The sequence below is a fragment of the Polistes dominula genome, unplaced genomic scaffold (genome assembly GCF_049000335.1).
Source record: "Polistes dominula isolate Pdom_NZ unplaced genomic scaffold, Pdom_raw_medaka contig_19, whole genome shotgun sequence".
NCBI lineage: Eukaryota > Metazoa > Arthropoda > Insecta > Hymenoptera > Vespidae > Polistes > Polistes dominula.
In genome coordinates this window covers 3,831,249-3,847,792 of record NW_028301058.1, presented here as the reverse complement: position 1 = coordinate 3,847,792, position 16,544 = coordinate 3,831,249, and the positions used below count along the sequence as shown (strand labels likewise).

The 16,544-nt window shown below is 28.9% G+C and overlaps 4 protein-coding genes across 16 annotated transcripts in view; 2 read left to right on the top strand and 2 right to left on the bottom strand.

The window, feature by feature from the left end:
* The first annotated feature begins 268 nt into the window (after nucleotides 1-268).
* Nucleotides 269-4,827, top strand: Maf1 (repressor of RNA polymerase III transcription Maf1). 2 transcript variants are annotated; one of them, XM_015333475.2, is made up of 6 exons: nucleotides 269-556; nucleotides 688-1,524; nucleotides 1,589-1,738; nucleotides 1,993-2,274; nucleotides 2,396-2,515; nucleotides 2,757-4,827. In XM_015333475.2, the coding sequence occupies exons 2-6, from the start codon at nucleotides 1,442-1,444 to the stop codon at nucleotides 2,827-2,829; spliced, it is 708 nt and encodes a 235-aa protein (XP_015188961.1). In that variant the 5' UTR covers nucleotides 269-556; nucleotides 688-1,441; the 3' UTR covers nucleotides 2,830-4,827. The 2 variants fall into 2 exon arrangements, with proteins under 2 accessions (XP_015188961.1, XP_089031994.1); XM_089175868.1 differs by lacking the exon at nucleotides 269-556 and having other exon boundaries at nucleotides 563-1,524.
* Ciao1 (cytosolic iron-sulfur assembly component 1) lies at nucleotides 4,203-10,553 on the bottom strand. Of its 9 annotated transcripts, none has more exons than XM_089175865.1 (5): nucleotides 10,416-10,553; nucleotides 5,714-6,085; nucleotides 5,525-5,639; nucleotides 5,283-5,444; nucleotides 4,203-5,212 (listed from the first exon to the last, which is right to left on the bottom strand). In XM_089175865.1, exons 2-5 carry the CDS (start codon nucleotides 6,071-6,073, stop codon nucleotides 4,944-4,946), a joined length of 906 nt encoding a protein of 301 aa, XP_089031991.1. In that variant the 5' UTR covers nucleotides 6,074-6,085; nucleotides 10,416-10,553; the 3' UTR covers nucleotides 4,203-4,943. The 9 variants fall into 9 exon arrangements, with proteins under 9 accessions (XP_089031991.1, XP_015188964.1, XP_015188966.1 ...); XM_015333478.2 differs by lacking the exon at nucleotides 10,416-10,553 and adding an exon at nucleotides 9,979-10,341; XM_015333480.2 differs by lacking the exon at nucleotides 10,416-10,553 and adding an exon at nucleotides 9,624-9,737.
* Nucleotides 10,554-10,729: 176 nt separating this feature from the next.
* Nucleotides 10,730-13,269, top strand: Fdx2 (Adrenodoxin-like protein 2, mitochondrial Ferredoxin 2). The gene is made up of 4 exons (XM_015333483.2): nucleotides 10,730-11,058; nucleotides 11,151-11,263; nucleotides 11,373-11,505; nucleotides 12,042-13,269. The coding sequence occupies exons 1-4, from the start codon at nucleotides 10,907-10,909 to the stop codon at nucleotides 12,130-12,132; spliced, it is 489 nt and encodes a 162-aa protein (XP_015188969.1). The 5' UTR covers nucleotides 10,730-10,906; the 3' UTR covers nucleotides 12,133-13,269.
* The window catches only part of LOC107073064 (uncharacterized), a 37,545-nt gene continuing 33,995 nt past the window's right edge, over nucleotides 12,995-16,544 (bottom strand). For all 4 annotated transcript variants that reach the window (XM_015333486.2, XM_015333487.2, XM_015333484.2 and 1 more), the window contains exon 5: nucleotides 12,995-15,949. In XM_015333486.2, the coding sequence (XP_015188972.1) occupies nucleotides 15,344-15,949 (606 nt within the window). In that variant the 3' untranslated portion in view covers nucleotides 12,995-15,343. The remainder of the gene's footprint in view (nucleotides 15,950-16,544) is intronic.

Genomic DNA, 16,544 nt, shown 5'->3' with positions numbered 1-16,544 from the left:
ATCAATAAGATCTTTTGGAGTATGCAATTTGAAGTATCTAATGAATTTCTTCAATTTTATTAAATATCAAATACATTGAAATTTTATTTAAATATGTTTTTTTTTAAGGATAGAATAGATAAAGTAAACAAAATAATCTAATTTATAATAGACTGTTCGATCTGTTTTCTATGTAAGTAAATGATTTTATAATCGTGCGCGCGCGTGTGTGTGTGTGTCGAGTATGTAAATAAACACCTTTACGTCAATATCTGTATAGAATAATGTTTGGCGAGAAATTGGCGCGAAGTAAAATGTTGGAGGAGGAAGAAGAGGAGGAGGAGAAGGAGAGGAAACCTCGAATGTTTAAAATAAGAAGAATAAGAAAACGAAGGTTGAAAGGATAAAAGGAAAGAAAGAGAGACATTGATAAATAAATGAATACATGTAGGCACACCACACTCTATATATATGACATATATGTGCGTATGCATAGGTTAAAAGCAAGAATCATCAGCCAATCAGAACAACGAAGGGGGAAAAGAGGCTGCAGCGCTTCATAAGCTATTTCTGTCACGTAGCGTATACATTTATTTTCTTGCGTACTTATGTATATCAAATTAAATTTCGTTTCTAAGCAATAATATTCCTATTAAAAAGTGACACATATATATATAAAGTATATATTAATAAATTTGTTTGTTGTAGAGAATATACAGTGATTATATTTGACGGTGATCGTGATTATTTGACCACTCAGTGACAACAATGTCCGTGATTATGGATTGTTTTCAACAATAACGGACGTATGAAGTTTTATCTCTGTTTCTTTAAGGCAATTTGGTGAATACCATTTGACTCCACCTCGATTTACACTTTTTTTCATTACCTTCGCGTTTCTACGCTTTATTAATTAAAATAAAACGCAAAAGATAATTTCCCCTTTGGGACAATCAATTGGCGTCTATAAACAACTAACTGTCTTTATCCTATTCTTCCAATACGCATATACGGGAAAAAGAAGTAAGGTTCTACTACGTTTTATCTACTGGTCTCTTGGAAAAGAAGTTCAATCCTTAATTAAAATCTATAAAAGGAACTTAAGTCCGGTCTTTTATCAGTGATTTGTGATGTACAAGTTCAGTGCCGAAAGAAAAATTATTACTTCTACAATTAATTTCGTACATTCAAAAAGGAAAGGAATTTTCATACACCTGAGAAACATGAACAGAAACTCAATAAGTCTTCGAAATCATATAAGTTTTTTGACATTTCGTTTATATTGAATTACTTGATTGAGTTATTGAAAAGTAAATCAAGTTTGATATAACAGAAAATTCATCACGTTGAGATGATGATACAGTACGAATGATCTAACGTCGTGCTGTGTTGAGAGGTGCACAATAAGTCTCTAGTACAAAATCACTGTTTTTACATAACAAAGAAAACCAGTGCTGTCATAATGAAATTGCTAGAGAGTACACGATTTGAAGCTATAAACAGTGCCTTGTTCATTAAGACCGGAGATAGCAAGATAATTGGAAGGTATGTGCCAAACTAAATATCATTTCAATGTATCATTAGAAAATATTAATATCTTTTGTTATAGGATTGAAAGTTATTCTTGTAAGATGGCAGGAAATGATAAACAACTGTACAAACGCTTCAACGCAGAGCAAGGAGTCACACCGCACGACCTTCAAGCTTTATCACCACCACAAACATCTTTGGGAACATCACCCGCTCAAAGATACTTTAGGTATTAATGGCATAATTATAAGTTCTGTCTTTGCTTGAATGTTTATAACTTGTTGACATTAAACTATTAATCCCTTGCATTAGGATTTAACGCACAGAGCTGTGTGCCAAAGCCAATGCTATATTTAATGTTTTTTACGTTTAGGCTGCAAAACATGTCACAAGTATTATACTGTGTTATAGTGCAAGGGATTAATATTCTTTTATACTTGATTGATTCATAAGTTAACATTATTTGTATATTTATATATTTAGTCATAGTGTTTCTGGTGACGAAGATGGACCTTTATGCGATACAATAAGCAGAAAAACATTATTCTATCTGATTGCAACTTTAAACTCAGCTTTTCATCCTGATTATGATTTTTCTGATGCCAAGAGTCATGAATTTAGTAAAGAGCCAAGCTTACAGTGGGTAATGAATGCAGTTGATAGTAATCTTAGTGCAACTGCTGGGGATCATTATCGTACTTTACGTTCCGCTCTTTGGGGTGCTATTGATGATGAAATATCATTGAGCGAATGTGATATTTATAGGTGAGATTATATGAAAATGCTTTCCTATATTCAATAAAACATCAGATCTGAAAGAGAGTGGTAAACTGCAGCATTGCTTCAAATAAATACATAAATAATATAACACGTACAAATATTGTAGCTATAATCCAGACTTTGCATCAGATCCATTTGGAGAAGATGGATGCCTGTGGTCTTTTAATTATTTCTTTTACAATAAAAAAATGAAACGTATTGTCTTTTTCACGTGCAGGGCAATTAAGTAAGTAAAAAATTATTTATTTTGAATATATGAATTGCTTGTAATGAAATTGGCATAAGTTCATTTTTTATAAAAAATTGAGAAAATATAATTTTCATGTTTTATTTACAATTAAATAAAATAATTTTTTCACAAATAAATTTACATCATTTTCATAATAAACGATATATAGAAAAATAAAAAAAAAAAAAAAATATATATATATATTTATATTTATATTAATATATACCTTATTTTTCAGTCCCCTTTATGTATTAGATTCCGGAATAAGTAGTGACTTCGTGATGGACGAAGAAGACGAAGATCGTTACTAGATCTTTTATACATGATCACAATTTACAACTGTTTAAACTTTACATCTTTTCTTGATAATAGATTATCAACCTCTTGTCTTTAGAATACCAAGAAAGAACCGTGGAACGGACTTCACGACGAATATAAGAGTAATGAGCAAAGCTTTGTGGTAGGGATATTAGAAATGAGCTAGCATGTGCTATACGGCGCTCTCTATTCACCCCACCACATATTCCCAGAGCGCGCCATAAAACTTTCAAATTATAGTATTTTCTTATTACTAGTATTTTTTTTATTTGGATTATAAAATCTTAAATATTACTAATATTTATATATACTAATATTATGAATTTATACAAATTCATTGAGTCATCTCGACACACACGAGTATAAGAAAGCATTAAAAATAAATATTTAAAGGTAATTAAAACAATCATATTTAATGTTTCATTTAAAAAAAAAATAAGTGCATAAAAGCTGCACAGTATTATATCATTGCCTTTTATATAAACAACCACAGTAGCTCTACTCGTCCCATCGTTATTTTTGATTCTTGCAAATTAAACTATAAGGCAAAAGGTTAATTTCATTTATTTTTTTGTATGTACAACTTTTTCCATTCGCTTTATAATTTAAGGAATATGCATACATATGTATAATTTTGATTTGACTTTACATATCATATAATATATTTATTTAGTAATTTTTTTTTTAATTCGAACAAGTATATGTACACATTGACAATGTACATATCTACCATCTATTGTACATGCAATAGTTTATTATTTTCTTTTTGTTTCTTTTCTGTAAAATGTGAGAAAAAATAGTTAACGACTTATTTGGTAATATTAAGTAAGTTTGAGAAGGTATTAATAGAAAAATGTCTCGAACTTGTAAAAGATAAAGTAAAAATGACAAGAAGACAAATATTAACGAAACATAATTTATTTTATAGACGAGAATCTTTATCTTTCATATTGGAAAATTTATTGGATTATTATTTTGGATAAAAAATTATTTTATTTTATTATCCAGTGTGATGCGTTATACCTTATAGATATATTAGATCGTATAAAAATCAAATGATGTGATTATTGATTCATATTATACGAAATATGCTGTAAAAATTGTTATTAAGCTTTCTGAATGTGCAATATCTCAATATAGTGCACTTTTATTTAAAAATAAATAGATGAATTAGATTTTATTTATTAGAATCTACGAGATAAAGAACAAATTATTTATAAAATTATATTTGAGTGTATATACGATAAGAAAATATTCAAATTTGATGCAAAGTTTAAATCAGTAGTTTACAATATCCTTCTTAGTGAGAAATTTCATATCTATGCTTTATTAAGCAAACTATAGTTAATTTACGAAATAATTGATGTCAAGTAACCAATTTATCATTATATTTTACTTATAATTACATATCAATATTACACTTATTATATATTCCTTAATGATGTATTACATTTGGGCACACACACACACAACGTTACTTTTATAGTGTAGTCATTAAATTTGATATTAGGTAGGCTAATAAATGCCGTGAAAGAAAATAAAATATATATTCTTTTTATAACTTTTAAATTCATAATCATTTCTATTATTCATTTTGCCAAAACATTATTTACCAATTTATGGTGTATTTTGTATTAACATATATATCTCATTTAGTATGTTTGTATTATTAAGCTAGTTTTGTGTGTACATTTTAATGCAATTGGTTTATATCAGGGCTTCTCTAACTTTTCCACTTGGCGACAATCATTTTTATTTAAGCAAAAATTTTCGCAACTCTAGATATAAACTCTATACTATCTTCTCTTTCACGAATTTGTTAATTTTGTTCAAATTTCTGCGACCCTACACTTTGATAAGCCCTGGTTTATAGGAAAAATCCATAAAATTATTATATATACAACACATAGAAATATATAATTACATCGACATTTACTTTATATTTGACAATATGTTTATCTGTCTCTTTTGAAATAAATACTTCAAGAAAATATGAATGTATAATACCATAATATTTGTTATCCAAAAAAAAGTATATACATAATTATATATGAAATAATGAAATTATTATATGAAATAATTGTTTCACCAAAGAACACATTTTAAATTATACAATTTCCAAAGGATCAACATCAACGGTAGATACATTAACATTTACAGAATTATTTAATGCATTTGATAATGTTGATGCAAAACTTTCGAGAAAACCACGTTCGGAATTAGAATGATTTGTTAAAATAACATAAATTCCATTATGAATTGCATCGAGTACATCATGATGTAACATTTCTCCTGTAAGATATAAATCAGCTTGTACATTTTTTAAAATGCTTGATCCTGATCCTGCGCATACAGCAACAGAATTTATAAACCCATCTGAAAAAATAAATAATCAATTGTAATATCTTTAATTTTTAATTAACATTTTGTAAAGATAATGTTATACCTGACTTCGGAGTACGGGCTAGCTTTACAAATTTCAATTTAGTATGTTGTTTTACAAGACGCACTGCTTCGTCTATATGTACTTTCTCTTTAAAAATGCATAGACGACCCATACCATTTTCTATATTCTCACTTGGTTTTATCGGTTTACTACTATCCATCACTGTAAACACACATTACGGATTATAATTAATTATTAATATTATCATAATAAAAATATTATAAAAGTATTATATTTTTAACCATTATTGAAAGCTGAAGCCAACCAATCATTTACGCCTCCCTTTATTGAATCAAATGCAGTATGTGGAGAATATACGGCTATTTTATTTTCTAAACATTTTGCGACTATACGCTCCTATGTAAACAAATAAAATCAAATACATTTAACTTATCAATCGATCGTAGCAATAACTACGATTTTTTTGTTACCTTCCATGTTTTCATAGTTATAGATTTAAGTGGTAAAAATATTGGAGGATGATACGAAATAATCATATCCGTTGACAAGTCTAGCGCTTCATTCAAGACACTTTCTGTTAAGTCGTTTGTTAACAAAATATTTTTTACGTCCTTTGGATATGTAGGTTCGATCAGTAATCCAACATTATCCCAGGATTCAGCTAAAGATGTATTTGCAAATTTATTTAACGCATCCAAAATTTCTTTCAATGGCAAGCCAATTTTATCAGCTTTTAGGTCAGTCATGGTAGGTGTTTTATTGTAATGTCGGATTAACGTATAAAAACAAAACTTCTGATTTGATACGAATGCTGGTAGTTTTCGCAACATCTATTTTCAAACCTAAAATAAAAGTATATTGTTTGGTCAATGTAAATATTACATTAGTAATATAAACAAGTCAATAATATATTATATTATTTAAATAATAATGGAAATATACAATGACATCACTGGAAAATAGGGATAAAAAAATATGAGAAATATACATATTAATGGTAAACAATTATATTTACAAATATAAATGACATAGTTCATAACAAATCTTAGATTACTACAATAAAAGTATATTTGTGAATGGCTTCTCTTCGTTGAAAAAACTAATTCCCATACAATTACTAAAGTTAAGTACTTTGATAGGTGACCGTTTTGGTTCAATTGTGCTGAGCTGTGTTGAGCAGATGTTATAGGAAAAAATTCCTTAAGGGGACCTTCTACTCTGCAATTTTAAAAAAAAATTTTTTTTTTTTTTTACATTTTTCGAATGTATATATATGTAGAAATATTGTGTTAAAATTTCAAAAAGATCCGATGTCTCTAACTACATTTTTTTGCTGCCTGAACGTAACTACCTCGGACCGCTTTCCTGAGCGTTCGGCGCGCACGGTTCTTATATCGGCTACGGAGACTCCAAGACTTTTAAAATACTGCTTTATTATCATCCATACGGTGAAGATTTCATTGTTAAAAAGTTGAAGTGTATTTTGCATGTGACAAAACATATTTTTAAGCGCGCTAATAAGGCAAGAAAAGCTCTCATACAAAAGAAGAAAATTTAAAAGAAAAACGCCGAACCGCAAAAAAAAATAAGAACTGTAGCAAAAACAGTAGTGAAGAGAAAAATGACTGTTGTGAAAAAAATTCCTGAAGTAAAAACTAAAAATTTACAATCAAATTGATGAAAGCACTCTCGGAGATCTACGGTTTAGCAGTCAGAAGAAATTTGAATTCTTCATAGGATATGCGTAACGAGATTTGGGCAGGATACTACCACAAAATTTCGACTGATGCCAAGCCGAAGCATTCTAAGTATTCCATCGACTGGTGAAAGTATCTCAAATCTAAGGCACATGGCACCTAAACACATGTTTAACGACAAAAAAGTTGTTGAAATTACGTGCAAAGTTTCGGAATGTATCTTCAACGAAAGATTCCGAACAGTGATGAAGATGAAGGAAACGATGGGCATGAAAATTGGGCCAGGAGCGATCGACTTTGCTAAAAGACGCGACGACCGACGTATCGAATCTGCGAACCGTCGAAGCTCTGAGTGCTCAAAAGATGCCAGATCAAAGTGAAAGAAGGCAAGACTGGAAGAAATTGAAGAATATGAACAAGAAGAAGGTCTATTGTACGGTCCAGGCATCGCAGATTAAGTTTAGGTAAGAATTTTTAACGATTTTGAGTAGAAAAAAACTTTAAACGCGTTTATCTCGAAACTATGTTTTGAAATACTAGCTCCATCGTATCTCACGAACCAGTAAACCGATTCTTATAAAATTTAATCCACATATTCTACACATGAGCTGTAACAAAGTGACGGAGAGTTTTTTCTTATATTTTAATTTTTACTATTTATTTTTAGTCAAAAACAATGAAAAAAAAGGTCAAATTTACGTTTTTTTTGTAATTTGTCCACCATTTTTTTATTTATTGATAAAATTTTTATATAAAACTGTCACTTTGTAGCTGAAGTCATACAGAATATAAAACCATTTTACTTTTATGTTTCAGGTAAGCCATTCTCAAGTTCTGATGGAGCTACCAAAGCACTAAAGTTTTAAGGTGTTTTCTTATACTACTGTTTTTGCAATAAAAAATTAATTAAAATGAAAAAATAAAAATTCATTTATATAGTTTAAGACTCAATTTAACAAACCCAACAACTTTTATATCGATATCTTTTATAGTTTTCTTGGAAAAAATTCGCGAAAATAGCCTTTTTTTAGGTGCTCAGAGTAGAAGGTCCCCTTAAATCCGTAAAAGGAAGAGTAGTAATAATACATTTATTCATCTTGCTCATTGTAAAGCCATATTTTGACTAAGCCATCATCGCTAGCAGATGCAAGTTGACCAGCAATGGTAGGATTCCACTGAACAGAATTTACATCCTGTGTATGTGCATTATTCATTGAACAAACCATTGAAAAAGATGGTTCGTGCATAGAAGAATCACTGTCTTCTTTAAATATTCTGATCATATTATCTCCGCATGCAGTTACAATTAATCCAGTTATCTTGCACCAATCTACATCATAAATAGCTCTAGTATGATATCCTGACAAAGTGCAAACGCATTTCCAAACTGGTTCATTATTTGTGGTAGAAATGCCAATTGTGTTCCCAGCTTTGTATTCTTGCCATATTTTAACAGTTTTATCCTCACTAACTGTAACTATACGTTCACCAGTTTTATCAAAGGAAAGACTCCAAACTGTAGATTGATGAGACGCTAATGTATGAGAACACGACCAGTCGCTGTCGAGTAGGTATTCTTCATATATTTTAACTGTGTTGTCATAACTGGCCGATGCAAGAATGTCTTTGTTAGGATGCCATCTTATCTATGATTAAATGAAAATGAATATATTAAATAAATAAAGTTTTCTTTATCTTCGCTAATAGTATATAAAAGTAAATAAAAAAGATAATACTGAAGCAACTATAAAAAAATACCTTTTTAACATCATGAGTATGAGCATTAATGATCGAAGCACACTCGTATTCATTGTCTTTTGCTTCCCATATCCAGACGGTCTTGTCGCGACTACACGTTGCAAGTAATTGTCCGTTAGCAGACCAACTTACACTCTTAACTTCATATTCATGTCCTTCCAATGTCGCATTGCATTCAAATACTCCGGATCTTCCATCCCATATTGATGTAGTAGCATCAAAACTAGCAGAAGCAATGTAATTTCCGCAAGGAGACCAAGCGATTTCTCTGATAGTTCTCGTATGACCCTGGGTTAATAACGTAGTCGCAATCCATTCAGAATTAGTTTCTTTCCATATTCTAATGATCGCATCTTCTCCACACGATGCAAGATAAATGCCTTTTGGATGCCAACAAACGCTCCAAACTCTTCCAGAATGTCCGCTTAATGTTTGTATTAATTCTAAGCTTCCCATTATTATCTAAAATAAAAAACCTTAAAAGTTTATAAACTACATTGTCATATATCATATAAAATTGAAGTTTTTTCTTATAATATTAAGTATATATTAAAATACATTTATTAATACTTTTTAAGCTTTAGATATATTTTACTAATTTATTCAAATTCTAAATTAAAGCAGCAAGGAGATTTGATATTTGACTTACTTTATTTTAGTAGCAGTCTTGAAACAACATTGATCACAAAACTAGGAAATCTTGTATCACAAAAATACACATTCGTCAGTAGAATTTTAATCAGTTCTTACGCATAAATAAAACCTACTGATAAGTTAATTCTTTTCACCTAAGTAATATGCTACGTGTACATAATTTTAAAATTCATTTATTGAAATATCAAGACATCAAATAATCGTGATAAATTAACAATGGATTTAACGTAAAATAAATTTTTATTAATATTATCATTTTCATAGCACTTACTGTAAGAGAGTTTATTGAAATATTATTTTACAATATTGAATGAAAATCAAAACTCATATTCACATTTAAAGTACTGACATATGCACATAGTAAAATTACATAGTATAGAAAAGTGTGTTGAAATACGTAATTTTCACATACACACATACATTATGCTGAAAATTTTGTTTAAAGATAAAATTGGAAAAAAATTGGAATAAAAAGAAAACCAAATAATTAAGAGAGACAAAGAGAAGAGAGAGAGAGAGAGAGAGAGAGAGAGAGAGAGAGAGAGAGAGAAAATACAATGAGAAAAATTCTTTCAAAGAGAAAATTAGTTTACGAAAAATATAGTAAAATAATGTTATATACGTACATAACTTTTCATTCGAAACGCGTGCAATTCAGCAAAAAAATACGGATAAAATATATACTACAAGAATAATAGAATTCCCTACCATGTGCCTGGTTTAAAAACTTGTATAGGTTATGTCCCTAGTATAAATTATTAATGGTAAGTAGACTGACATTTGTAATATATTAAAAGATTAATCTGTATTATAAATATGTATGTAAAATTTTATGAATATCGGAGAATGTATTACAGTAAACAAATTTTTAAATAGTTTTCTTTACTTTTTAAATTACAAGTGGTAATTTGAAGAACTAAAAAGTAAAACAACAATATATTTTAAAGTAAATTTTGTATTTTGTATATAGAGCGTATAATATTCTGTAGTCAATATTAATTTTTAAAATATCAAAACATTGTAAAAATACGACTTTACTATAGAGAAAATAAATAATGCTTACGAAGAATGTTCGAATTTCGATAAACAGAAAATTTTTGAAATTGTAGATGAAATAGAAAAAAAGAATGCTGACTTATTTTCGAATAAGGGATAATAAAAAAGTAAAATATTTTCATTTTGAAATGAAAGAAAGAAGTAAATTTCTTTTGCATGAATTAATTGATAATGTATTATTGAGTATATATATAAAAAAAAAACAAATCAAATAAAATTAATACCAACAATCAGTTTCTCAGATACATTTATAGTTTTCAAATTGGTAACATTGAATAAAAGTTTATTCGTCACGAATTGTAGTTACCTGTGGTATTTCGTGAGCGATGGTGGTGGCGTGTTTCATAACCTTGTGAAACGAGCTCGTAATATTTTTAATTGACAGTATGACTGAAATTATCTATAGTAGTAAATCAAAGACTTTATAGCGAATTTAGAAATAATTTTCAATTTTAATTGAGAAGATTTCAATATAACTTTTAATAATAAATTGAAGAAATGGCGTTAGTACGTAAATTTCATCAACTGTCAAAGTCAATTTTTTCATTAAATTCAATGTCTAATAAATCTAGACAAAATCTTCCAGTACCTATAATTCATTCATTTTTACGAAAAGCATCTACGTCTGAACCTCTTTCAGAAAAACAAGAGTAAGTAAATAATATATATTGATTTTTAAAATATATTTTTTTTATGAAATAATTGTATTAATTGTGAAATAATTAATAATGATTATTCTTAGAGTTAGTATAACATTCGTTAGAGCTAGTGGCGAAAGAATAAAAGCAAAAGGCAAAGTAGGAGATACTATATTGGATATAGTGGTAAATAATGAAATTGATTTAGATGGTTACGGTATGTAATATTTAATAAATTATTTTTTTCTTTCTTATCTGCTAGAAATAGTTCTTATCTTTATGTTGCTAGAAGTAATATTAATAATTTAAAAATGATTTATACATAGGTGCTTGCGAAGGAACATTAACTTGCAGTACATGTCATTTAATATTTCCTAAGGAAGTGTACGATAGTCTTCCTGATAAACCTACCGATGAAGAATTGGATATGCTTGACCTAGCATATGATTTAACTAATACGTACGTTACTGATATATTCCTTATTAATAATTAAATAGAATTAATTCTTTCTTTATTGCTTAAAACAGGGCTTCTCAAACTTTTATACTATCCTCTATTTTGTTACCATAAAATTACTAGCATATTATGTGTAGTTGTTAAACTGATTTTAAATTAATTTTTGGTCATTGCCAGAAGATCATTTAGTTTTGCAATCCCATATGAGTCTTAAAAGTTGCGTTTATGCTTTGAGAAGCACTGGTGTAAAGTACATGCATATCAACTTTAGGAAACAGGTCAGATTACTATTGAGGTCTAGATCTCGACTATTTCCATATGTTACATATATTCATGACTTCTTCTAAATCATTTCCATGCTGTTTGTGAATTGAAATCAGTGATTTCAAGCAGTATCTGATATTTAAATTTTAGCATAACATGGGCTTATTCGAATAGCATTTAAAAAACTGTATAATAAATTTTAAATCTATTTTTATATATTGTTTTGATCAATTAACGTTAAATATTTTTAATATTAAATATATATTTCTTTATAGGTCCAGATTAGGATGTCAGATAGTAATGACAAAAGAATTAGATGGCATTGAAGTGAAGGTTCCAACCACGATCAATGATGCACGAGCCTGATATTGAATGTAGTTCCATTTTCTGTCCATATAAGGGAAAACAATCTAAATGGCCAATAACACCAAATATGGATGCTCTTTATAAATAGTAAAATTATATATCTTTCGCACTATAGCATAAGTTTACTAGTTATACTAGTTCATTTTAACGTATATATAAGAGCATGTACATAATAGTAAAAGACAAAAAGAGAAAACAAAATAGAAAAAATTTATATAATTTTTTTATAAATCTATAAATATTTTATGACAGTTTTTTAACTGATGCGAATTCAATCGCTGTGAATTAAATCAAATATCAAAAGATTTATAATAAACAAAAGTGCAATAAGTTTGTATATTATAATATATACATGTAATATTTATTTAGTGTTTTATGTTAAATTAATAAATTTTATCTATATATATTAGATAGTATATACTATTAAACGCTGAAAACTTAGAAAACGTAGCAAAACAAAATGTACATTGTCTCACGATGATATCCTTTTTATGTAATAGATAACTTTCTCTTCGTAATTCTATACACGTTGGTAAAAGTTTTTCTATTATGTAACGAAAAAAAATCGTTTCTGAGGCTTTTATTAAATTCATTGTATATATTTAAAGTGCCATTACTAAATAAGTTATAGAAATATAATCTTGTTAAATAATATTTTTATATAACTTTGAAAAATAAAATAAATGAATAATATTATTAAAATAAGTTAGAAAATCAGGATTATCGTATTATGTTGTCAAAACTATAATCATGGGCGAGGCGAGTTGTTTCAGTTTGCCGCGCAAAGTACAAAAAAAGAAAATCGTACGTATTTTTAATGAATATCATAGTCAAAATATTTGACCAATCATTTAACTCGACATGCTCTGAATAATTTATTTCTCTTTAAAAGGTACATTACCAAATCTATTTACGATTTCGAATTTACATTTGTAGTAGTACATAAAGCTAAAACACTTTTGTACTATGCGTATTACATGTGTGGACCCAACTAATAATTTACTCATGCATTAACGCACGCTATAAGTAAAACAAATTATTACTACACTACTTACAAACTTGGTAAAAATTATGCATTATATTAATGTGTAATTTACATATTTTCATTTTCTTACCCTGCCCATTTCAAACTTTCTACCTCTAGAGAATGTGAGATATTATAGATTCTTTTTATGTATTTACACGTTACTGATAAGTTGAGATATGTCTGTTTAACTTTCAAAATTTGTAACATTATCATTTCATCAACAGCTAATACAATTCTATATTCTTTCAGTTTAATATTTCCTTAAAGTATCTCATACTTAAAACATTATATTTATACACATTATTAAATGCAACTTTCAGTACGAAGTCAGTCATAATTATATGAATTTCATTTCATTACACGTTTTTCTAGTTAGATTTCGATTTATATTCAATCGAGATTTTCTCAGTTAAGTTTGAAAAATGGTGGAAATGATATTAATTTATTAATTTACATATCAAAAACTCTGTTTTACTAATAATAATAATAATAATTTTTATTATTATTATTATTTATATATATATATCAGATTTTTCATATATCAGTTATTCTTTGTAATGAATATAAAAAAATACTTAATCGCGCAGTCACAAGCGATAGTCAGAATTCTAAGGTCTAAGGCTTTCTCATTAACGAAAGTGACCTAGGACTAGAGGTTTTACTAAACAAGTAAAGAAATAAAGAACATGGCAAGATGTACATAGCTACATATATGTGTCACCTTTCCAAACTGCACGAGATTTTTCTTTTATACGAGTAATGCTTTGATTCTTTCGTATTCTTAATATACGTACATAGAACACAAACATACATACACACACAACATGCGCACGCACACACATTTTTCTTTTAATGCTTATATTTTTATCTCATCGAGCACGAATGAACCCTTTTATTATTAGCAACCCTTATAGGGGGTTGTATTCGAGCCAAAATATGCCATAATGAAAGGGTTAATATTACTTTAACGCAAAACTTTTTCTTTTTACAATTTTTTTTTACCCAGTTGTTGACAATTTGATCGTAATAACTTTCTTTCTTTTCATTCTTTCTTGTCGTTGTCGTTGTTTCTTTTACAAATAGAACTTCTCTTCTTATTTTACCTTACGTTTTGATAATTACAGATTGGATTGCATAATTTATAAGTTATATTATGCAACAGGTGTTACAACAACAGGTGTTACCTGTTGATGCTCTCAAATGTATCTCAATTAGAATAATAATATTATGAGACACAAAGTATTGCTATTTATGTAAATGAAATGCGACATTATAATAAAAAGTATTTTTTCGTTGATTATTCATTGATTTTTACAAAATGTGGTATGTTGATATCATTTTAAATTGGACTAATGCGAGTTCGATTTGTCAATAATTTCTATTACGAAAAATAGCACTTGTAATTAATTTTAAACGATATGAAATAATTTAAATTTATCTTTTATATTGTTGTGTAGAGTTTATCAACAACAAACAATTTCTTAATCAACAATAAACTACGAATCGAATGATTTCTATTTACGCAAAGTCAATATTATCTTAGTAGAATAATTTTAGAAAATAGAATATAAATTCGTACAAATTCAAGACGCCTATATTTTTTTGTTGATAAGGTAAACCACTATACAAGATGAAAACTTCCCTTTCCATAGGGGAACCAAAAAAGAAATTAAACTAACAAAACGATGTATTTTAATTGCATTTAACAGATTGAAATTTCAATGAGACGTCGTACGTAGATAAATCAGGTACCAGCTGAATCTCGAAACTTAAAATATGTTAGCGTTTTTCACACACACACACGCACACCTTTTTCTTATCGTTTGTCCACAAAGTGAAAATTAAATTGAAAACACATAAAAAAATAGTCTCGTCAATTTAAATCAAGACACAAAAATAACGTAAATACACAATTATTTAAAAGTACATACACATTGTCTTTTTAAAAAGGGAAAAAGAAATTCACGAAGGTTGTTGTCGCGATTCTTTGAAGTTTAATAAAAAAAAGACGATATATATGATATCGTCAGAGATAATTCTTAGGTGGTCCCAAATCATAGAGAAAGAGAAAGAGAAAGAGAAGAAGATAGAGAGAGAAAGAGAGAAAATGTCCGCACGAACGTTCGATAAAAGTTCAATATAAAGTCTTTAAGAATAGATAAATTATTCTTCTATCTCGATTATTTACACGAGAGTAGATAATTCATGAGGGCTGTTGGTTGTAGCTGCACTGCTAAGATCCAAAGTCGCTGCTGGTAGGCCAGGACTGACGCTACCACTGGCTTCCCTCGTTATATGTGACCTATTGAACTTATTGGTTGGACTTGGCGGTGACCTGTCACCTGGCGTAGCAGGTGGTGTTACAACGTTACTACGATTCGTAGCAACGTTTAAAAGACTGTGCGTCGAAGCAAGTGGTGCACTTGTCGAAGATAATAACAATGGAGGCGACATTGGTGACGATAAATGTCGATGATGGTGATGATGATGATGATGCTGATGTTGCTGATGATATTGAGAATTATTACGGTTGCCACCGTGATGAGGCAAAGTGGTATTTGAATGGGTTGCCGTCAAAGAACCGATTTTTGGTGGGCATCCACTGTGATAAAGGCTCGGCCGTAGCTGATGTTGATGCTGCTGATGCTGCTGGTGTTGCTGTTGTTGGAGGAGATGCGATTGATGATGATGATGATGATGATTTTGCTGTAATTGCTGTTGTTGACGCTGCAGTTGAGCTGCCGCTTCGCACTGTTCGCGAGCAAGCGCCTTAACCGCATTCGTCTTCTCCTGGAAAATTATCAAAATATATATTCAAAAAAGTCTTATTTATTGAAATCAATCATTTTCAATAATATGATCAAACATCTCGTATTATTTATTTGACAAAATTATCGAGGTAAAAAAGAAAAAGAAACATTGAAAAATGTTAATCAATTGAATAGGAATACCATCTTTAAATAATAATAAAATATATGCAACATGCGTGGAGGAAGGGACAAAGAAATATGAAAAGAGAATTCGAGATGGGAACGTTTAAGGCGACGTCAAAGACGATATTAAATTTAATTATAAGATACGTTGGTACACCCCACACTCGGTCCAACCCACACCTCCCCCTTATACGTATATACCTAAAGCTATAGACGTAGATTGTAAAAGAAGAAAATGATTATGAAATGAAACCTCCCGGCTGTTTTAATGGTACGGGCATTAAGTGATACGAGTTTACGAGCGAATTAATCGCCATAATGGACTATAACCGGGAATGTATTGAAACGTTAAATTATCAACATAAATTTCGAACTATTTTTTTACTGGCTTATACTTTACATATGTATTTATATATAATATGTTGTTACATATTTGTACGTGTAACAAGCTG